The sequence below is a fragment of the Cuculus canorus genome, chromosome 25 (assembly GCF_017976375.1).
Source record: "Cuculus canorus isolate bCucCan1 chromosome 25, bCucCan1.pri, whole genome shotgun sequence".
Lineage (NCBI taxonomy): Eukaryota > Metazoa > Chordata > Aves > Cuculiformes > Cuculidae > Cuculus > Cuculus canorus.
Window position 1 is genome coordinate 7,040,047 of NC_071425.1, and position 22,743 is coordinate 7,062,789.

Here is a 22,743-nt window from a genome sequence, read left to right on the forward strand (position 1 = left end):
CTTCACAAACCTGAATGAGTGGCGGAGGCACCGAGTCCTCAGGGTGGAACACCCGCCTCTGCTTTCTCAGCTAAAGATGTGGGTGGAGAAAATCCCAAGCCCTGCATGCAGCCAGGGATGAGACGCTGGATGCTGTCTGCTTGGGTGGCCTTGGACCTGGTTGGGTGGGGAATGATGGTGTGAAAGTGCTGCAAGGAAGAGGGAATTCAGTTATTGGAAGGGGGGAAAAGTACAGCTGCCTTAGATCGTTCTGGCATGGATTTGGGCTGTGTTTGGAATCCAGCTGCCCCTTGGTGCGGATCCTGTTCCTCTGCCAGGGGCACGGAGCTGACAGCCCTTCCCACTCTTCAGAGCCCAACAGCCTCGGCTCGGCCCCAGCTTTGAGCTAATCCCACCGCTTTCTGATCGCAGCTGCTCCTCAGCTGCTAAGAGGCTCCAGTCATGTTCCAGCTGCTCCAAGGAGTGGCATTGTGGGCTGTGTTGCCCCTCAGGGTCACTGTGGGGACACCCCTGTGTCCCCTGGGAACCCAGCACCCCTATCCGTGCCTCACTTCCCACCTGCTGCCTTTGTTCCTGGATCTGATCCTGTTTCTGTATCGATTACGAGGTTGAAAACCCCATTTGCACATGCAGTGAGATGCTCCGGTGCCTCTCCCTGCCTCCAACCCCAAGCGGGCAAGAGGCGCCCCCGGCAGCGTGAGTGGCCTTAGTTGGGTGAGTTTAAATGAACTTTGCAAGTGGGTTAAGCTGAAGGGGACGCGGATTTGGCCAAGTGGCTCTCACAGCAGGGCTGTGTCCCAGCGGCCACCAAGACCCAACTTGGCATTCTGGGGAGCTTCCTTCTCCACTGAGGACAAGGAGCTCCATTGTTTGCTTGGCCGTGGGCTGTCCCCTGCCCTGGCACACTTCCCCTGCCCTGGCACTGCTCCCCTCGCCGCAGCCATTTCTCCTCATAGCGCCAGAGCCGCTGGGCTGCCCCGGCCCTGCTCCCTCCCCAGAGAAGGTTTTGGGGTGTCCCTGCCCTGAGGAAGGGGAGATAGTTTGGTGGCTGTGCCCGATGCCAAGTGTCTCCCCACCCTTTGTCCTCTGCATCCTGCTGCAGAGGGGCCTCGGGGCGGCGGATGGTGCCCCTGTGCCCGGATCCATCCCCCTTCCCACTGTGTTTCCGCTGGCTGGACCACAGCCGCCTGTGCCCTGCGATAGGCATCCTGCGGCCTGGGCGGAGGGATGGATTCGGCCTCGGTCTCCAGTGGAAGGAGGGTGGGGAGCACAGGTGGTTTTGCCACTTCCCTCTATGGCTATGTCCCCAACACCCCTCGCCATGTCCCCAGTGTCGCTGTCACCCCTGCCCCCAGCCTGGGCTCCTCCATCCCGGTCCAGCAGCATCCCTGCATCCCTTTACCAGCAGCGCTTGTGCAGGCGTGGGGACTCCTCAGGGGGGCTTTTCCTGTGTCCCCTGTTACTGCTCAGCCGGTCTCCAGCTGCATCCCCCGAGATAAGTGGGGCCCCAGCAGGGACGGCTGTGCCGGGGCTGCCAGCAGCGTTCGGGGATGGCGCTGGGTGCTGCTGCCGCCCTGCTCCGGGCGCTGCTGCTGGGGGGGCTCTGCTCAGCCCCCACCCTGGGGCTCCTCCAGGACCCCCCTGCTGTGTACCAGGGACCCCCCGACAGCTATTTTGGCTTCGCCCTGGATTTCTACCAAATCGACGGCAGGTAGGGAGTCCCGTGGGGCTGGGACTGGGCACAGCACCCGGACCCCCACCCTGACACCCAGTGTGCCCCCCAGGCCTGGCGTGGCGGTGGGAGCCCCCCGCGCCAACACCTCCCAGCCCGGCGTGGTGCAGCCCGGCGCCGTCTTCCTCTGCGCGTGGCCCCCGGACGGCAACCCCTGCCGCCCCCTCCCCATGGACGCGGCGGGTGCGTGAGTGCCGTGGGGCGATGGGTGGGCACAGGGGGGGCTGCGGGCCCGGCACGGTCCCCCTCTTGCTCTCGCTCAGGAGACGAGACCGAGACCCAGGGCACCTTGGAACTCCACACCTACAAGTCGCACCAGTGGCTGGGGGCGTCTGTCACCACCTGGGATGGCAAACTGGTGGTGGGTGCACCGGGCGGGTGACCTTGGGTGACGGCAGAGTAGGCACCCATCCCCATCGGCAATGCCACTCCCATCCCATTCCCATCACTGTCCCCATTTCCATCCTATTCCATCCCCATCCTCACACTGTCCTCATCCCATCTCCCTTCACATTCCCATCCCCATCCCCATCGCCATCCCTATCCCCTCCTCATCCTCATCCCATCCCATGCCATCCCTGTCCCTATTTCCATCCTATTCCATCCCTATCCCCTCCTCATCCCATCCCTGTCGCCGTTTCCATCCAATTCCATCCCTATCCCCTCCTCATCCCATCCCATCCCACTCCCACCCCCTCCCTGTCCCCCCGCTGTCCCCAGGCCTGTGCTCCGCTGCAGCACTGGAATGCGATGGAGGGCCAGCAGGAATCTTTCCGCACGCCGACGGGCGCCTGCTTCGTGGCTGACCCCGAGCTGCACCGCGTGGCCTGGTACTCGCCGTGCCGCGACGAGCTCATGGCCAACACCTACCGGCAGAGCAACTATGGTGAGGGGGGTGGTGGGGGCGCGGGTGCCCCCCACCCCGCTCGGTCTCACCCTGCCCGGTGCCCACAGCCTACGACCGGCGATACTGCGAGATCGGCTTCAGCGCCGCCGTCACCGCGGTGAGTTGGGCGCCGTGTGCTCCCGCAGGGTCATTAATGCCTTGAAATTGGAAGGGGGAAGAGTTAGCTTGGACATGAGGAAGGAATTCTTCCCAACGAGGGTGAGGAGGCCCTGGCCCAGGCTGCCCAGAGCAGTGGTGGCTGCCCCATCCCTGGAGGGGTTCAAGGCCAGGTTGGATGGGGCTTGGAGTGACTGGATCCAGTGGGAGGTGTCTGGTGGGACTGGGTGGGCTTTGAGGTCCCTTCTGACCCAAAGAATTCTGAGATTCCACACAGACCAGGGTTGGATCCTGGTGCTGGGGTGGGGATATCAGGGTGGGGGATGCTGGGATGAGGTTGTTCAGGTGTGGAGTGTGGGGTGAGAGTGTTGGGGTTGGGGTGTGGGGTGAAGGCGTTGGGGTTGGGGTGCTGGCATGCGGTGCCAGGGTGGGGGATGCTGGAATGGGGACACCGGAACATGGGTGCTCATGTGGGGGTGCCCGAGCAGGGAATGCTGGGATGAGGGAGCGCTGGGGAGGGGTATTTCAGGGCGAGAGGGTATCAGTGTCGGGGTGCTGGGGTGGGGTGCCAAGGCAGGAGATGCCAGCGTGGGGATGCTGGAATGGGGATGGAGGGGGTGCCAGGGAAGTGGGTGTCGGGGTGCTGGCATGGGGTGCCAAGGTGGGAGATTCTTGGGTGGGGGATGCCAGGATGAGAGATTCCAGGATGGGAGATGCTGGGAAGGGGGGTGCTGGCATGGGGATGCCAGGGTGGAGGCTGCTGAGGTGGGATATGCCGGGTGGGGGGAATCCTGGGGTGAGGGTGTCAGGTTGAGAGTGCCGGGGGAGGGGGAGATGCCAGGGTGGGAGATGCTGGATATGAGATGCCCGGGCAAGGGATGCTGTCCTGGGGGTTGCCAGGGAGGAGGGTGCCGGGTGCCACACGGTGGGCGCTGACTCCAGCTCTTCCCGCAGAATGGCCGTCTGGTGCTGGGAGCCCCCGGCGGGTACTTCTTCATGGGTGAGTCGTGCTCGGTCCAGCAGGTCACCTTTGGGGGGGCACAGTGGGAGGAGGGAACACCCGTAGGTGCCACCTGCAGTGGTGCCGCAGCCCAGGGTGGGTTCCAGGGCGCACCCGGCGCTGTCACCCACCTGTGTCCCCAGGGCTCCTGTACACCGTGGAGGTTGATGCTATTCTCACCCGCTTCCACGGACGGTCCCTGCTGTGGCCCGAGCGCCCGGGACGCCCCACAACGGAGCAGATGTCCATGGACTATGAGGATGGGTACCGGGGTGAGCAGGGCTTGGGGGCATCCTGGCCCCATAGCCAGCCCGGCCGGGGCACAGCAGCGTCACTGGTGCCCATCTCCCCGCAGGGTACTCGGTGGCCGTGGGAGAGTTCGATGACGACCCCAGAACCAAAGGTACAGTCGGGTGGGCGCAGAAGACACAAGTGGGGACATGGGGACCTCTGGGGTCTGGGGTGTCCTCCTTTTCCCTGGATGGGAGCTCTGCCCATCCCTGTGTCCCCATGGCCATCCCAGTGCCGGGGGTCATCCCTGTGCCCACTCCAGTTCTAGGGATCACCTCAGTGACCACCCCATTGTTGGGGTAACCTCTGTGCCCCCACGTCCCCCCCAGCACTGGTGCCTATCCCAGTGCCAAGGGTCATCCCTGTACTCCCATGTCCCTTCCAGCGCCAGTGTCACCTCCATGCCCACCCTAGTGCTGGTGTCACCTCCACGCCTATCCCAGTGCCAGGGGTCATCCCTGTGCCCACTCCAGTGCCAGCAGTCACCTTGGTGACCACTCCATTCTTGGGGGTCACCTCTGTGCCACCATGGCCACCCCGGTGCTGGTGTCACTTCTGTGCCCCCCCAGTGCCAGGGGTCATCCCTGTGCCCCCGTGTCTCCTCCAGTGCTGGTGTCTCCTCTGTGCGCCCCCCCAGTGTAGGGGTGTACCCTGTGCCCCCATGCCCACCTCAGTGCCAGCGTGGGGGCACTCAGGGCTCTTGTACCCCGCAGAATTCGTGGTGGGGGTCCCCAACAAGAGCAACACAAGGGGCGAGGTGAGTGGTGTGGGGGTGTCTGGCGATGGGGACGGGGCAGAGGTCGGTGTCCCCTGAGGTGGCACCCGGGGCTGGGGACGGTGCCAGGCCTGACGCCACTCCGGCAGGTGGAGATCTTCAGCGCAGGGGGGACTTTGCGCCAGCTGCAGGGCATCGACAGTGAGCAGGTACCCCACCATCCCCAGCACCCCCAGACCCACTGCCCTGTGCCCCCCAGCACCCCAATCCCCACTGCCCTGTGTCCTCCAGCACCCCCAGCCCCACTGTCCTGTGTCGCCCAGCACCCCTGGCCCCACTGCCCTGTGCCCCCCAGCACCCCCATCCCCACTGCCCTGTGCCCCCCAGCACCCCCAGCCCCACTGTCCTGTGTCCCCCAGCACCCCCAGCCCCACTGTCCTGTGTTCCCCAGCACCCCCATCTCCACTGCCCTGTGCACCCCAGCACCCCCAGACGCACTGCCCTCTGCCCCCCCCCCCCTTCCTTCCTGCCCCATCACCCCCAGAGCCTTTCCCAATGTCCCCAGTGCTCCCCTCACCCCCTCCGCCCCTTCCGCGGGTCCCTGCTGCCCACTGACCCCCTGTCACACCCCAGCACCAAACTGACCCCCCAAACTGCCCCCCCTCCAATATCACCCCCTATCACTCCCAGCATCCAACTGGTTCGTCTTCACCCCACCACCTCCATCACACAGTGCCCCCGTCATGGACCCCCACTGTCCCCCCACCACTCTTCGCCCACTCCTCCCATCACTCCGTTCACCCCCGGTGTCCCCAGCACGACCCATTGTCCCCTCTGGTGTCACCATTCTCAGGTGGCATCGTACTTCGGGCACGCGGTGGCTGTGGCCGATGTCAATGGGGACGGGTGAGAGGCAGAACCGTGTCCCCTCAACATCCCCCCGCAGGGGCACCCACGGCACTCGGCCACCCCTGAGTGCCACCGGTCCCCACGCGCAGGCGGGATGATGTGCTGGTGGGTGCTCCGCTGTACCTGGCGCGGCAGGCGGACGGGCAGCGCGGCGAGGTGGGGCGCCTCTACCTCTACCTGCAGCGGGGGCGGAGGGGCTTCACCCGGCCCCCCCAGACCCTGACGGGCACCCACCCCTACGGGCGCTTCGCCGCCGCCATCGCCAGCCTCGGTGACCTGGACAAGGATGGCTATGATGGTAACACCGGCCTGGAGTGGGGGTGGTGGCTGTGCCGGGCGGTGTGCCACCCGCTGTGCCCGGGGTTGAGCCACTGGGGAAACTGAGGCAGGCTGGGGGAGAGGGGGAGGCAGAGCAGGGTGGGGACACTGTGATGGGGATGACGGAATGGGGATGTTGGGATGGGGATATTGGAGTGAAGAGTGCCGAGATGGGGATGCTGAGGTGGGGATGATGGAATGGAGATGTTGGGATGGGGACCATGGGATGGGGGTGCCAGAGCAGAGGATACTGGGCTGGGGCTGCTGGGATGAGGGTGCTGGGATGGGGATGATGGAATGGGGATGACAGGATGGGGATGACGGGATGGGGATGATGGGGTGGAGGGCTGTGATGGGGATGATGGAATGGGGGTGATGGAATGGGGATGCTGGGATGGGGATATTGGAGTGGAGGATGCTGGGTTAGGGACAATGGGATGGGGATGCCAGGGCAGAGTATACTGGGATGGGGATGTCAGGGTGGGGATGCCAGGGGGGTAAGATGCCAGGACAGGGAGGCACCTGGTGGCTACTCATATCCCTTGTGTCCCCAGATGTGGCTGTGGGTGCCCCATTTGGGGGTGATGGTGGCAGTGGGCAGGTCTTCATCTTCCGCGGGCAGAGTGAGGGTTTGATGCCGGTGCCCACCCAGCGTCTCAACAGCCCCTTCCCCGGCCCGTCCGCCTTTGGCTTTGCCCTACGTGGGGCCACTGACCTGGATGGCAATGGCTACCCGGGTAGGGCCCTTCCGCGTGGCCACCACCATGTCACCCCGGTGCCACCCACCCCATCACTGACCCCTGCTTGTCCCCACAGATCTGCTGGTGGGGGCGTATGGGGCAGCCAAGGTGGCCGTGTACCGGTGAGTGCCCGTCTCACCGGCTCTGGTGGCTGCACAGCCCGGGGGTCCCTGCCCGGCGCCCCCACTCCTCAGCTCTGTCCCCGTCTCCGCAGGGGACAGCCCGTGGTGGTGGCCAGGACCCAGCTGAGCGTTCCCGATGGGCTGAACCCCAAGATCCTGGCGTGTGTCCTGCCCGGCTCCGGTGCCCACGTCAGCTGGTGAGCTGGGGGGCACCGCCATGGGGGTGGGACACCACCGCTGCCCTGGGGCCACCACCGGTGTTGGGGGACCAGTCTGGGGGCAGCAGCGGGTCCCTGAGCATCCCTGGGTGCTGTCGCCCTTGCAGCTTCCCCGTGGTGCTGTGCGTCAGTGTGACAGGCCAGCGCATCCCCCAGAACATCAGTGAGTGCCAGCATCACCCGCAGCCACCCCCGGGCTGTCACCAGGGGTGACACCGTGCCATGTCCCCCCTGCCCGCTGTGCCCTGCCAGACCTCGCGGCCGAGCTGCAGCTGGACCGGCTGAAGCCCAAGCTGTCCCGGAGGGTCCTGCTGCTGCAGGGCCACCAGTCGTCCTGGCACGGGGAGCTGATGATGTCCCCAGGGTCACCCCCACAGTGCCACAACCTCACCGCCTACCTGCGGGTATGGGGACAGTGCCAGCGCTGGGTGGCACACGGGGGACAGTGGGGAACTGAGCCCCAGGAGGGTGGGGGACAGGGATGGGGACAGTGGCATCTCCAGCTGGGATGGGGACAGGGAAGGGGACAATGGTCTCTCCAGTCCCTGAAAAGTGGGGGACAGGGATGGGACAGTGGTGTCCCCAGCCTGAGAAGGTACATGACCAAGATGGGGACAGGGATGGGGACACTGGGATGGATACCCAGCTGGGCTGGGGCCAGGGCTGGGGGCAGCAGTGACCCTGCCGTGGCGGGGTGGCACGAGGTGCCAGCGGGTGCCATCCGCTTGGTGTCCCCAGGACGAGGCCGACTTCAAGGACAAGCTGAGCCCAGTGGCGCTGAGCGTGGCGCTGGCGCTGCCCGTAGGGACCCGGGGGCTCGTGCTCTATGGGGACACTCAGGTGCAGGCACAGGTAGGGGGACACTTCCAAGCGTCCCCAGAGCCTCCAGCCCCTCTGGGACACTGTCGTTTCCTTCCCACTGTCCCCAGTCCCAAACTGGAATGTCCCCCAGTCCTCCCACTACCCCCAGTCCCTCCCTGGAATGTCCCCCAGTTGCCCCAGTGTCCTCAGTCTCCTTTCCAGTGTCCCCAGTCCCTCCCTGGAATGTCCCCTCTGTATGCGCTGTTGCCCCGAGTGACTCCCATCCTGCTCTTCCCTGTCTCACTGTCCCCCATGTCCCCCTTGTCCCCCGTGTCCCCCTCTGTCCCCCATGTCCCCTATGTCCACCATGTCCCCCATTTCCCCCCTTGTCCCTCATGTCCCCCATGTCGCCCATGTCCCCCCAGACCCATCTCCTCCTGGAGGACTGTGGCGAGGACAACTTCTGCGTCCCCGACCTCAGCCTGGCCGCGCACACGTGAGCTCTCACCGGGGCATGGGGTGCCTGCTGTCCCCCCCGGGTGCCGACCCCGTGTCCCCATGTCCCCCCAGGCCCAGCCAGCGGCTGCTCATTGGGGCGGAGGCCACACTGCGCCTGCACACCACGGCCACCAACGCGGGCGAAGGGGCTTTTGAGGCTGAACTGCGGGTGCAGCTGCCGCCCGGCACCCACTACCAGGCGGCCAGGAGCAACATCCCAGTGGGTGCTGGGGTCACACTCTGTGGGTGCCTAATGGCCATGGGTGCCCAGTGGTGATGGGTGCCAAGGTTGCCCTGGTTGGAGGGGAGCTCATCCCTTACCCTTGATGGCCATGACCCTCCATGTAGGTGCCCAGTGGTGATGGGTGCCCCGGGTGCCCAAAGTGGATGGCTTGTACCCTGCCTGTGGTGGTCACCATCCACCATGTGGTTGCCTAATGGTCATTGGTGCCCAGCGGTGATGGGTGCCCAGTAGTGATGGGTGCCAGCGGTGGGGAGGATCACGCCCTGCCATTGATGGCCATCACCCTCCATGTGGGTGTCCGGAGGTGATGTGTGCCAAGGGGTTCCCTGGTTGGAGGATGGGGTCACTCCCTGTCCTTGGTGGTCATCACCCTCCCTGTGGTTGCCTGATGATGATGGATGCCCATCAGTGATAGATGCAAGGTGTTGCCCAGGGTGGGGGCTCATACCCTGCCCTTGTTGGCCATCACCCTTCATGTAGGTGCCCAATGGTGATGGGTGCCAGGGGTATCCAAAACGGGGTGCTCATGCCCTGCCCTTGGTGGCTATCACCCTCTGTGTGGTTGCCTGGTGGTGATGGGTGCCTGGGCGGGAGGGCCTCATATCCTGCCCTTGGACCGTATGTGTCCCCAGGGTGGTTGGTGCATGAAGGAGGGGGGTCCATGATGTGTCACCTCTCTGCGTCCCCACCCTGCAGGGACAGGAGAAGATGAGCTGCAACCCCAAGAAGGAGAATGGGACCCATGTGGTGCTCTGCGAGTTGGGCAACCCCATGAAAGCAGGTGCCCAGGTAAGGGGCTGTGGGGTCCCATCATCCTGGCGTCGGGGCTGGGCACGGCTGGCAGTGGCAAGTCACCCACCCTCCTGCCACCCCCCCAGATCACCGTGGACATGGAGCTGAGCGTGTCCGGGCTGGAGGACATGGGTGATGCCATCACTTTCCAGCTCCAGCTGCGGAGGTGACACCGTGCCAATCCCCTGTCCTCTGCTGGGACCTGGTCACCCAGGACTTGGTGGCCTCAGCGTGTCCCCAAACTCACCCCACCATGTCCCCACAGCAAGAACAGCCCCAGCCCTGTCAATGTGTCGGTGACAGTGCCTGTGGAGGCGCAGGCGGAGATGGAGCTGCGAGGGTGAGCGTCTGGGGGTCACGGGGGACTCGGGGAGGACACGAGGGGACACTGACCTCCCTTTCCCACCAGCAACTCCCTGCCTGCCACCACGGTGCTGCCCATGAGCTGGCACAGGGTGGAGGGCAGCCGTCAGCTTGACGACCACGGCATCAGGGTTGAGCACGTCTACCAGGTAGATTGTGAATCCATGGGTACTGGGAGCCCATCCCTGGTGTCAACTCCCCGGTGTCACCTTGTTGTCCTCCCTCAGCTCCACAACAAGGGTCCCAGCACCGTCAGCGGGGTCACCCTGCATCTCGCTGTCCCCAGCCGGCTGGGTGGCCACATCCTGTTCTACCTGCTGGAGCTGGGCACCGAGGGTGGCATGAGCTGCACCAACCCACCCAACCTCAACGCCAACCAGGTGAGGGTGCTGCTGCCTGGGGACACGCACCCACCCACCAGGGTCTGCGTGCGTGACAAGGTGACATGTGTGTCCCCCCTTTATCTCGTTCCAGCTGGAGATTCCCCAGCCCACGGGCGCAGCGCCCCGAAATGGCACCCACCGGCGGGAGCGCAGGGAGGTGGAGGAGCCCTTGGGTGCTGGGCTGGAGGAGCCCATCACCGTGGTGAGTCCATGGTGACCTGCAGGCCATGGTGGGTGTGGGGGCTTGGGAGTGCCTGGAGGAACCCATCCCCACCATGAGCGGGTGCTCCTGATGTGTGCGGGGGATTGAGGGTGCCTGGAGGAACCCGTCCTCATGGTGAGTGAGTGAGTGCACCTGATGGGTGTGGGGGCTTGGAGGTTCCTTGAGGAGCCCATGCTCATGATGAGTGGGTGCTCCTGGGGACCTGCAGACCATGGTGAGTCCAGGGGTTTGGGGGTGCCCCCCGGTGGTGGGGTGGGTGGGGGTGAAGGTGACACCGTGTCCCACAGAACTGCAGCAATGCCACGTGCGTGGACATCATCTGCCGTGTGCCCAGCCTGGCCAAGGACCAGCGGGCGCTGGTGAGCATCCAGGCCCTGCTTTGGATGGACACCCTGCAGCAGGTATTGTCCCCTCTTTGGGACAGGGTGGCACTGAGTCCCCAGGGTGTCCTCACCATGTCCCCTCCTGTGTGGTGGTGCACGGGGAGCTGCAGAGAGCATCCCTGGGGATGCCGGGTGTGGGGTCATGGGTGTCCCATTGGCTGCCAGCACCTCTGATGCCATGTCCGGTTGTGTCCCCATGTGTCCCCATGTCTGTCCTCAGCGGGAGCACCTCCTGAAGCAGTTCCTCATCCAGTCACAAGCCTGGTTCAACACCTCGGCCATGCCCTACCACGTCCAGCCCCGTGTCCTGCCCACCGGAGAGGCCATGGTAGGGCTGGCCCAGGCCAGGGGGACACAGGGACAGGCTGTGGTGGCCCCAGTGTCACCCACCTGTCCTCCACAGGCTGTCACTGAGGTGGTGCGCACCAGCCCGGCGGGCGAGGGGGCTGTGCCTTTGTGGTGGGTGGTGCTGGGGGTCCTGGCCGGGTTCCTGCTCCTTACCCTCCTCATCCTCTTCATGTGGAAGGTGAGTTGGGAGGGGGACGCTGGTGACACCAGTGATGCCCTGCCATGGTGGTGGAACCATGATGGCACTGCGGACACCCATGAAATGGGAGACTCAGAACCTGGAGTGATGCTGTGAGGTCCTCCAGGGGAGATGTGAGGTCCACCAGGTGTGATGCCACCGGGTCCCCCAGGGCTGGGCTATCACCGTGTCCCTCTTCCAGGCGGGTTTCTTCAAGAGGACACGGCCACCCATGGAGGACATGGAGGAACTGGCACCTGGCCAGGCCCAGGAGCCAGAGGGTGCCCAGGGCTAGCGGCGTACCCCGGAGTCTCCCCGCACCCCCACAGCATGGCCTGTTCCCTGTCCCAGCCCCCGTGCCCTCAACACCCCCGGGTGCTCATGGGACACAGCACCCATGTCCCAGCGCCCCCGCCCAGGATGGGTCCCACCACCACCTGCTGGGATGGTGCCTGTGACCCATCGGATGGTGCCCACCACCTGCTGGGAATGTGTCCATGACCCACCGGATGGGTCCCACCGCCCTGTCCCAGCACCCTTGGGTGCTCGGGGGGTCCAACCGCCCCCGCGCCTCCCGGACAATAAACCCTCTGCCCGTCACCGGGGTGCTTCCCGCGAGTATGGGGGTCGGTGCTGGTACCGGGGTCTCTCCTGGGATGCCGGTGCCCAGTCCCGGTGCTGGGGCGGTGTCCCGGTGCCGCTCAGGGCGGTTCCGGGGGCGGTGCCGGTCTCGAGGCGGTGTCGGTCGGGGCGGTGCCGGTACCGGGGGCGGTACCGACGATGGGGACTGGCGCCGGGGCGGTACCGGGGGGTCCCGGTGCCGGTTGGGGCGGTGCCAATACCGGGGGCGGTCCCGGTGCCGGGGTTCGGGGCGGTCCTCGGGGGGGTTGGGTCCTACGGGGTGTCCCCTCCCGGTGCGGGGCGGTGCTGGAGGGGTCCCGGTGTGGGCGGTCCCGGTGTGGGCGGTCCCGGGGCGGTGCCGGTGCCGGGGCGGTGCCGGTGCCGGGGCGGTGCCGATGCTCGGGGCGGTGCCGGTGCTCGGGGCGGTCCCGGGGCGGTGCCGGTGCCGGGGCGGTGCCGATGCTCGGGGCGGTGCCGGTGCTCGGGGCGGTCCCGGGGCGGTGCCGGTGCCGGGGCGGTGCCGGTGCCGGGGCGGTGCCGATGCTCGGGGCGGTGCCGGTGCTCGGGGCGGTCCCGGGGCGGTGCCGGTGCCGGGGCGGTGCCGATGCTCGGGGCGGTGCCGGTGCTCGGGGCGGTCCCGGGGCGGTGCCGGTGCCGGGGCGGTGCCGGGGTCGCTGCGGTGCCCGGCGGCCCCGGCAGGTGGAGCCCGGTGCCCGCGGCGGGCCGGGCATGGCGGGGTAGCGGCGCGGAGCGACCATGCGGCCCCGCCGCCTCCCGCCGGTGCCGGTGCCGGTGCTGGCGGTGCTGGTGCTGCTGGGCGGGCGGGCGCGGGGCGCGGCCGAGGCGGCGCACGGTGAGAGCGGCTTTGTCTGCGGGGACCGAGCCCCGAACGGCCCCGGCTGCGTGTCCGGCCCTTTGCCCGCCCGCCCGTCCCTCCATCCCTCCATCCATCCTTCCATCCATCCCTCCATCCATCCTTCCATCCATCCATTCCTCCATCCATCCGTCCCTCCCCCCCTCCCCCGACTCTGTCTCTGTTCCAACCCTCCGGGCTGAAAATCCATCCGTCTGTCTGTCGGTAACCGCCGGAGCTGTCTGTCCGTCCCTCTGACCCCCCCCGGCTGTCTGTCCGTCCGTCTACTCGCCCATCCATCCTTCCATCCCTCCCTCCCTCCGTTCCCCCCCCGGCTGTGTCTCTGTCCTCCCCCCGGGCTGTAAATCCATCCGTCCGTCTGTCTGTAACCCCTAGGCTGTCTGTCCGTCCCTCCATCCCCATGGCTGTCCGCCTGGCCCCCTCCCTACCCGGGGCTGTCTGTCCATCCTTCCGCCCCCCCGGCTGCCTGTCTTCCTCCCTCCCGGACTGTCCAGCCATCCCTCTGCCCCCGTGTCTGTCTGTCTTCCCCGCACCCCGGGCTGTCCATTCATCTGTCCGTTCCCGCCGGCTGTATGTCTGTCCCACGCCGGGTTGTCCGCCAACCCCTGTGTCTGTCCACCTTTCCCCCCCCCGGCCTGTCCATCTATGCATCCAGACCCCCGCCCCCGGCTGTCTGTCTGTCCCTCTCCCAGCCTGTCCATCCATCCCTCCTTCCCCCCCCAGCCATCTGTCTGTCGTCATCCGTCCCCCCACCCGGGCTGTCCATCCATCTCTCTGTCCCCCCGTCTCTCTGTCCATCCCCCCAGGTGGTTCATCTATCCTTCCATTACCTCTGGGTGTCTGTTCGCCTGCCACCCCCTCTCTGGGCTGTCTGTCCATCCGTCTGTCTGTGTACCATATGCACCCCACAGCTGGCTGGCTGTCCCAACTGCCCCCGGGCTGTCCATCCGTCCATCCATCCATCCATCCATCCATCCATCCAATCCTCCCCTCCTGGTTGTCTGTCTGTCTGTCCCCCCTCCCTGTCTGTCTGTCACTCTCCCCCTCCCAGAGTTGTTCGGGCATAGGGTGCTGGGTGGGAGGTCTGGGGGTGCAGGAGGGTGGGTGGGGGCCCTGGGCAGAGTTTGGGGTGCAGGAGGGTGGGGGTGGTCCCAGGCCATGGAGGGGCCCTGGGCAGAGTTTGGGGTGCAGCAGGGTGGGAGTGGTCCCAGGCCATGGAGGGGCCCTGGGCAGAGTTTGGGGTGCAGCAGGGTGGGGGTGGTCCCAGGCCATGGGGGGCCCTGGGCAGAGGTTGGAGTGCAGGAGGGTGGGGGTGGTCCTGAGCAACCCCCTTGGGTGCAGAATGGTGCTGGGAGGATTCGGGTATGGTAGGGGGTGATCCTGGGTGGGGAGTCACCCCACTGTAGCAAGGGGGCTCTTGGGGTGCCAAGTTGGGGTCGCTGTGGCTCCTGGGACCCCCACCTGCACCTCAGTGAGGGGAGAGGGGCTGGGGGGGCGAGACAGGGGTGGGGGTCCCTGGCACGGCCGCGGCCTCTCTGCATCCCCCGTCCCTGTCCCCGGGGGTGGCAGCAGTGACAGGGACCGGGGTGCCTGGGTTCTGCTTCCCCCCCACCCGTCATGGGTCGTACTGGGAGCACTGGGAAGCTGGCGGGGCTCGAGCAGGCCTGGCCGTGGCTGTGCCACGGGTGGGGGGGGGGCTTGTGTCCTTGGGGACAGGGTGTGGGGAGGGGGATATCATGTGGTGGCACCTTGTTCCCCCCTCTCCAGGGGACACTGGGGTGGCCATTGGTGCCACCTCTCCCCTGGTGGCCAGCAGGTGGCCATGGGAACATTCCTGCCCCCCAGTGTCCCTCATTGTGTGTGTGGATGCCCCGATACGTCGGGGGATGCCCTGGTGTGGTGTGGGTCACCCAATATGTTGGGGGTCACCCAGTACGAGGCGGGACACCCAATACGTGGATGGGACGGACACCTAATATATTGGGTGACAGCCGGGGGACACACACCCCCCCAGAATGGGGAGATCACCCAGTACATGGGGCATCGCCTAGTTTGTGGGGGGACACCAGTATGTGGGGGAACATTCAGTATGCTTGTGGTCACCCAGTATGTTGGGGGGTCACCCAGTACATGGGGATCACCCAGTATGTGGGGGGTTGCCCACTAGGTGGGAGGACACCCAGTATGTTGGGGATGTCCCCAGCACATGCCCAGAGCAGCTGCTGCCCTCCCCCCCCAACCCCTTCCCACATCTGGGCAACATCTGGGGGTGGGGGTGGCTTTTGGGGGGCAGGAGGCGTTTCCAGGGGAGGACAGACATGGGCCCCAAAAGCGCCCAGGGCCGCAGGATGAAGGAGGCCATTGCCACGGTGATGGCACGGAGCCGGCTGGCTGTGGGTCACGGGGGCACAGGGGTATGGAGACCCTCCCCACTCCCCCCAGCCATGCCCATTCCTGCCGCACAGCGGGGTCTGGAGGGGACACACCATCCCTGGGCCCACTGGGGTGGAGACCCCCAACTCGTGACATAAGGGAGTGGCACTCGGAGGGCACTCCTCATGGGAGTTTTCTGGGGGGGACACGAGTAGATGCACCCCACAGCCCGGGCACGGCACCCTGGAGCAGGACTGGGACCTGCTGGGGTGGTGGCCATGATCCTCCAGGATGGTGGCCATGACCTGCTGGGGTGATGCCTGTGATCCACCAGGATAGTGGCCGTGATCCACCAGGATGGGTCCCACCACCCTGCCAGGATGGTGCTCATGCCTCTCCTGGTTGGGTCCCACCACCTGCTGGGATGGTGCCCATGACCCACTGGAATATACCTGCTGGTATTGCGCCTGTATTGTGGCCACGACCTTCTGGGATGGTGCCCATGACCCACTGGAATATACCTGCTGGTATTGCGCCTGTATTGTGGCCACGACCTTCTGGGATGATGCCCATGATCCTCAAAGATGGTGGCCATGATCTGCTGGGATTTTGCCTATTATCCTCCAGGATGGTGGCCATGATCCTTGAGGATGGTGGCCGTGACCTGCTGGGGTGGTGCCTATGATCCTCCAGGATGGTGGCCATGCCTGCTTGATGGTTCCCACCACCCTGCTGGTCTGGTGCCCCCACCCACAGGTCACATTGGGTGTACTGGTTGTCCCCAGGGGTGCCCTGTGCCCTCATGCTGGTGTCCCCTGTGTCCCCGCAGAGGTCCTGCTGAAGGTGCAGGTGTACGAGAGCGGAACACTGGCCCCACTGGCCCAAGCCACCCTGGAGGTCTTCGGCAACCGCAGCTCGCTGGCAGCCACCACCACGGACCACGAGGGCGTGGGGTTTCTGCCCGTCCCCTACCGCCTGGGCACCTGGGTCCTCGTCACCGCCACCCGCCGCGGCTACGTCACCGCCTCCGTGCCCTGGCGCGTCAACAAGCTGCCACGTGAGTGGGACCTGGCTGGGGAGGACCCCAACCCCTTACTGGGGGGGATGCTGGGCCTTACGGGGGTCCCAGTCCCTTACTAGGAGACCCTGCGCCCTTATGAGGCACGCCAACCCTTACTGGGGGGCTCTGAATCCTTACTGGGAAAACACAATCCTTTGCTGGGGTTGCAGTTGCCTTACTGGGGGTTCTGAGTCCATATGGGGGACCTCAACCCTGTACTGGGGGGCTCTGGGCCCTTATTGGAGTCCCCAACCCCTTACTGGGGGGGCTTTGAGTCCTTACTGGGGTCCCCAGTCCCTTACTGGAAGACCCTGAGCTGTTATGGGGAGGACACAATCCCTTACTGGGGTTCCAGTCCCCTTACTGGGGGGCTCTGAGTCCATATGGGGCCCTCAGTTCCTTACAGGGAGACCCTGAGTCCATATGGGGGGATCCCAACCCCTACTGGGGGGCTCTGGGCCCTTACTGGGACCCCAACCCCTTACTTGGGGGGGATGCTGAGTCCATATGGGGGGACACCAGTCTCTTACTGGGGGCTCTGAGTCTTGCTGGGTGATCCCAGTCCCTTACTGGGGGCCTCAATCTCTTACTGAGGAATCTTAATCCCTTACTGGAGGGCCCAGTTCCTTACTGGGAGCCTCAGACCTTAACTAGGGTAACTTTAATCCCTCATTGGGGCCCTCAATCCCTTACTGGGGAACCCCAATTCTTTCCCAGGCGCTCCAGTCCCATACTGGGGGCCTCAATCCTTTTCTGGTATTCCCCCAACCCCTTACTGGGGAATCTCAATCCTTACTGGTCCCCCAGTCCTTTCCTGGGGACCCCAAAGAGCTTTTGGGGTGGGAGGTCCCTGTCTGGTAGGGGTGGCCGTGGCCGGTGACACCCGTGTCCCTCTATGCTGGGCGGGGGGGGGCAGCCTGGGCTGGGTGCCAGCTCTTGGCCCCAGGGCCAGCGCGGGCTGGGGGGGAGCGGGCAGCGTCAATGGGGTCACCTTGGCGGGGGGGACAAGGGAGGGAGAGAAGGATGGGGAGCCAGGATGAGGTGAGGAATTTGGGGGTGCAAGGGTGGGGGTGCAGGGGTGGGGGGCTGCGAGGATGGGAGTGCAGGGATGGGAACATAAGGAATTTGGGGGTGCAGGGATTAGGGTGCGGGGATCAGGAGTGCGAGGATGGGAAGGTAAGGAATTTGGGAGTGCAGGGATTAGGGTGCAGGGATCAGGAGTGCGAGGATGGGAAGGTAAGGAATTTGGGGGTGCACAGGGATGAGGGTACAGGGATGGGAACATAGGATTTTAGGAGTGCACAGGATTGGGGGTGCACAGGGATGGTGAGGATGGAGGTGCATGGATGGGGGGAGCAGGGATGAGGTGAGGAATTTGGGGGTGCACAGGGATGGGGATGCAGGGATTGGGGTGGGGGGATGCAGGATGTGAGGATGGGAAGGTAAGGAATTTGAGGATGCAGGGATGGGGATGCAGCAAGGATGGGGGGGTGCAAGGATGGGGGTGCAGGGATTGGAGTGCAGGGATGGGGGTGCAAGGATGGGAAGGTAAGGAATTTGGGGGTGCACAGGGATGGGAAAGTAAGGAATTTGAGGGTGCACTGGGATGAGGGTTCAGGTATGGGGGTGCAGGGATTGGGGTGCAGGGATAGGGGGTGCAAGGATGGGAAGATAAAGAATTGGGGGGTGTGCAGGGATGGGGGTGCAGGGATTGGTGTGCAGGGTTGAGGGGGCTGCAAGGATCGGGGGTGTGGAAGGTTGGGGTGCATAAGGACTGGGGACATGCCAGGTGTGCCAGGGCTGGGCTGTGTGCGGGGATGGGGGGAGGCTCAGGGGGTGCCCCCCCTCCCCCAGCTGCCTGCCACCACCTCTGCCTCCCTGTCCCCATGTCCCTCCCTGTCCCCATGTCCATCTCAACATCCCCCCCACCCCTTTCCACCTTATCCCACCCAAGATGTCCCTGATACCGAGCTCTGCTAACCCTGTCGCCCCATCCCCATCAACACCCACCTATTTTTGGGGTGCCCCCATCACCCCCCCCCTTGCAGTCTACGCCTCCATCAGCCTCTACCTGCTCCCGGAGCACCCTGCCACCCTCATCCTCTACGAGGACCTGGTCCAGATCCTCCTGGGATCCCCAGGTGAGTGATGGAGATGGAAGAGGAGGAGGATGGGGGGTGACACCACCCACTCTGGGTGCTTCCACCCTCTTTGTCCTCCTCACCAGGTTCCCGGGGACAACCGTGGGCACAGTTCCCGCGGCGGGCAGCCCGCTTGCCTCGCAGCTCCACGTACAGCCAACTCGCCGCGTCCCTCACTGCTGCCACTGGCCCCAGCTTGGCCCGCGCCTTCCCCGCCTTCGTTGGGGCCGAGCAGGACGGCAGTGGTACGGGGATAGCGGGGGGACACCATGGGGACACCCCATGAGCCAACCCATATCTACGTCCCCATCGCTTGTCCCCGCAGCCAATGCCACCTGGCTGGAGCTGGCGCCCGTGGCGGCTCTCAGCGTCCATCTCTTCACCAGCAACGGGACCGAGGTGCCGCTGGCCGGCCCCATCCATCTCTCCGTCCCTTTGGCCACCGATGCTGGGCCTGTGGTAGCCACCAGCGTGCCAGCCTGGAGATTTGACCCCAAGAGCGGTGAGCGCTGGGTGAAGGGGGTGGCAGAGGGGTGGCACGGCTCCTGCTGGTCATGGTGGCCATGGACGGGATGAGTTTGGAAGTCTCAGCCTGGAGGTGGATGTGTCTCCTTGTAGGGCTGTGGGTGCGCAATGGGACTGGGCTGATCCGCAAGGAAGGCCAGCAGCTCTACTGGACCTTTGTCTCCTCCCAGCTGGGATACTGGGCAGCGGCTCTGCCTTCTCCCAGTACAGGTAGGGTGACACCCATGGGTCCTCCTGTCCTGGTGGCCCTGGGGATGGGCTGTCCTGGGGTGGCAGCACCTCAGGGTGAAGGACACCCATGGGTCCTCCTTGTCTCGGTGGCCCTGGGGACCAGCCGTCCTGGGATGGCAGCACCCCGGGGTGAGGTAGGGGTGAAGGACACCCACTCCGTGGGGTGCTGGTGGGTGCAGCCCCTGGGTGCTCCCATGGTCAGGGGTTGCCCGTGCCACATGCAGTCTGTGTCCCCCCAGGGCTGGTGGCGATGGCAGCGGGCGTGACAGACATCACCACCTACCACACCATCTTCCTGCTCACCATCCTGGGTGCACTGGCCTTGCTCGTCCTCATCCTCCTCTGCCTCCTCATCTACTACTGCAGGTCAGCACACCTGCTCAGCACCCTGGGGTCCTGACCATGGCTTGGGGTGGGACACGTGCACACCCCTGGGCACCCCATAGCTGGGTTTAGGGGGTGCCCTATAGCTGGCTGTGAGGGGCCACGACCCCTGGCACTCCTAGAAGCCCTATAGCTGGCTTGGGGTGGACACCAACGCCACCCCAATTGCCCTAGAGCTGCTCTGGGGGACCCCTCCCTGCCCCCCCCTCCCCCACCTTGGAAGCCCTAGAGCTGCATTGGGGTGTCCACCACCCCAGGAGCCCTATAGCTGGCTTGGAAGAAGACCACTCCTCACCCTGGGTACCCTATAGGTGCCTTGGGGTCCCACCAGACCTGCCTCCCATGCCAGGTGCCCTATAGCTGCATTGGGGCATCCACCACTCCACCTTGGAACCCCTATAGCTGGCTGGGGGGGGGTCTACCACCCCTGCCCGCCACCCCGAGTTCCCTGTAGCCGCTTTGGAGGACACCACCCCGCCAGAAGCTCTATAGCTGCTTTGGGTGTCCATCACCCCACCCTGGACCCCTCTCGCTGGAGCCCCTTCCTTGAGCCCCCACTGTGGGTGATGGAGGCCGGTGGGATGGGTGTCCCCGCACCCCCGTTATGGTGACCCCCCCCATCTCCCCACAGGCGTCGATGCCTGAAGCCGCGGGCACAGCACCGCAAGCTGCCGCTGCCGGGGCCGCTGGACACCACACGACGAGACCAGGCCACCTCCGTGTCCCAACTGGACCTCCTGTGCGGTGGCAGCCACCTGGAGACGGCATCCTCGGGGGGGGACACCGACCTCCCCACCCCCAATTTACCCCCGGCCCCCCGCGAGCTCCCCCAACCCCGGGCGGACTTTTTCCAACCCCCAGCCGCCCCCCAAGCCCGCACTGTCCCCCGTCCCCCTGCTGCCACCCTGGCCCCCCGCCGCCGCCAGCCCCCCACCCCAGAGGACTACGGCCGCCCCGGTGAAGCCTTTGGCCTCCGGGCCGCCCGTTCGGTGGATGGGCTGCAGCCCCCAGACGAGCCCCCCCGCGGGACTCCCGCTTTCCGTCCCCCCTCACCCACCATCTTCCCGCGTTTCGGGGCGCAGCCCAGCGAGCATCCCCTCCCCGAGCCCCCTCCTCGCCCCCCATCGCTGGCCCCCCCAGGTCCCCTCCTCCTCTGCGGCACTGGGGGGGCTGAGGATGTTTATCGGGGGGTGATGCCCACCCTCCTCATCCCCGCTCGCTACATGCGTTTGGCCCCCGGCGAACCCGAGGGTCCCCCTGAAAATGATGGGGGACAAGGGTTGGCAACAACAAGTGCCCCCCCTCCTGCTCCGTCTTCGGAGGAAGGGGAGAACTGGGGGGGTCCTCGCGCCCCCCAAGCGGTGAGCGGCTCGGTGGCCATCCCGGTGCTGCTGGACGGGTCGGCGGTGGCACAGCTGAATGGGGAGCTGCAGGCACTGGCGGGGCAGCCGCTCTTAGAATTGGGGGCCCCCCCTCCACCCAGAGCCTGGTTCGTCTCCTTGGACGGACGTTCCTCCCAGGTCCGTCATTCCTACATCGATCTGCAGGGTGGCGAAAGGGGGGGGTCCTGTCCCGCGCCCCCTCCTCGCATCCCCCGCGGAGGTGGGGGGGACGATGGTGGGATGCGGCCCCCCCTGGCCGTGGCGTCCCCCGAGGACAACTCACTCGCTCCCTTGCTGGAAGCGGGGAGCGGAGGGCGGCGAGGGGGGGGCAGCGGGCGCAGCAGCGCAAGCGAAGCCCCCAGAGATTCCCTCACCAGCCCCGAAGAGGAGACGTTGGCCGAGGTGGGTGACGGCGGCGACGATGGGGGTGACCGGAAAAGCCCTTGGCAGAAACGGGAGGAGCGGCCGTTGATGGTCTTCAACGTCAAGTGAGTTGAGGGGACTCCTCAGGCCATGGGGGTGGTGGGATCGCATCCCACCACTGTCCCATTCCAGCATCTACCACACCGTCCAGCCACCGCCCTGCTTTGTCACTGTCCTATCCCAATACAATCTCACCCAGCCACCATCTCATCCCACACCATCCTGCCACTGCTGTCCCATCCTGCCAGCGTCATCCTTGTCCTGCCACCATCCCAGCCCACCACTCTGCTCTCCCATCCCACTTCCATGCCATCCACCCACCATCCACTCACCATCCACCACCACTCGTGTCTTGTCCTTGTCCCAATCCCATCCCAGCACCATCCCAGCCCACCATCCACTATGCCAACATCCCGTCTTTGTCACTGTCCCACCCCATCCCATCCCATCCACCACACCATCCTGCCACCACCTGTCTCATCACACCACAATCCCATCATCCTACCATCCTCCTGCCACCACCCTTCATTACTGTCCTATCCCACCACAATCCCATCCAGCCACCATCTCATCGTGCTACCGTTGTCCCTTCCTACCACTGTCCCATCCCCATCCCTTCATCCCACCCAGCGACCATCCTGTCCCACCACCCTTATCCCTTGTCCCCATACCCCCTCCTCCATTCCTTGCCAGGGGTGGGGACAGAGGGACAAGCCCAGGTCCCCTTGGGTATCGTGTGTCCCTGCCTTGTGCCACCACTGTCCCATGGGACACACACACAAACTCCCTGTCCCCTCTCCACCCTGACATGTCCCCTCTTGTGTCCCTGCAGGACAGGGGGGGCCGGCGCTGCCCCCCGCGCCACCGGTGCCTCCAAGCTGCCCTAAGAGCTGGGGGGACCTTGCCCCCTCCCCTCCTCCCCCCCTTTGGCTGTGGATTTTACTCGTGTTTCTAAACATTTTCTACGTGGCGAGGACCAAGAGGGGCCAGGGGGGTGACATAGGGACCCCCCAGCACCGCCTACCCTGGCCAGGCTGGACGCAATGCCGCCTGTCCTGAGAAGGCATTAATATATTAAACAAAAACCCCATGGACTCTGCTTTTGCCTCAGTTTCCCCCCTTTCCCCTCAGTTTCTGCCAGTTTCCCCCCCTTCCTGCCACAGTTTCCCCCCCTCCTGCCTCAGTTTCCCCCTTCCTCCTCAGTTTCCCCCATTCCCTCTCAGTTTCTGCCTCAGTTTCTCCCCTTTCCCCTCAGTTTGTTTCCCCCTTCTGCCCCCCTCCTGCCTCATTTTCCCTCATTCTGCTTCTGTTTCCCCCATCCTCCCTCAGATCCCCCCTTCTGCCTCAGTTTCACACTTCTCCCCTCAATTTCTGCCCCAGTTTTCCCCCTCCTGCCTGTTTCCCCTCTCCTGCCTTTTCTCCCACTCCTACCTCAGTTTACCTCCTTCCCTCTGTTTTCCCACTCCTG

At 65.3% G+C, this 22,743-nt stretch overlaps 2 protein-coding genes across 5 annotated transcripts; both read left to right on the forward strand.

The window, feature by feature from the left end:
* Positions 1-1,425: 1,425 nt before the first annotated feature.
* Positions 1,426-11,873, forward strand: ITGA2B (integrin subunit alpha 2b). 4 transcript variants are annotated; one of them, XM_054088690.1, is made up of 30 exons: positions 1,430-1,711; positions 1,785-1,915; positions 1,996-2,093; positions 2,453-2,618; positions 2,687-2,736; positions 3,690-3,735; positions 3,879-4,007; positions 4,091-4,138; positions 4,740-4,783; positions 4,891-4,950; positions 5,595-5,647; positions 5,740-5,948; positions 6,523-6,705; positions 6,785-6,830; positions 6,923-7,027; positions 7,156-7,211; positions 7,301-7,452; positions 7,787-7,900; positions 8,275-8,345; positions 8,420-8,567; positions 9,288-9,380; positions 9,470-9,549; positions 9,649-9,723; positions 9,793-9,895; positions 9,974-10,126; positions 10,221-10,331; positions 10,640-10,753; positions 10,956-11,063; positions 11,139-11,261; positions 11,464-11,873. In XM_054088690.1, exons 1-30 carry the CDS (start codon positions 1,551-1,553, stop codon positions 11,554-11,556), a joined length of 3,123 nt encoding a protein of 1,040 aa, XP_053944665.1. In that variant the 5' UTR covers positions 1,430-1,550; the 3' UTR covers positions 11,557-11,873. The 4 variants fall into 4 exon arrangements, with proteins under 4 accessions (XP_053944666.1, XP_053944667.1, XP_053944664.1 ...); XM_054088689.1 differs by lacking the exon at positions 11,464-11,873 and having other exon boundaries at positions 1,429-1,711; positions 11,139-11,457; XM_054088691.1 differs by lacking the exons at positions 7,301-7,452; positions 8,420-8,567; positions 11,464-11,873 and having other exon boundaries at positions 1,426-1,711; positions 11,139-11,457.
* Positions 11,874-12,514: 641 nt separating this feature from the next.
* Positions 12,515-22,359, forward strand: FAM171A2 (family with sequence similarity 171 member A2). The gene is made up of 9 exons (XM_054088735.1): positions 12,515-12,735; positions 15,959-16,186; positions 18,238-18,330; positions 18,417-18,575; positions 18,656-18,832; positions 18,949-19,065; positions 19,326-19,452; positions 20,102-21,340; positions 22,108-22,359. Exons 1-9 carry the CDS (start codon positions 12,639-12,641, stop codon positions 22,160-22,162), a joined length of 2,292 nt encoding a protein of 763 aa, XP_053944710.1. The 5' UTR covers positions 12,515-12,638; the 3' UTR covers positions 22,163-22,359.
* Positions 22,360-22,743: the final 384 nt, after the last annotated feature.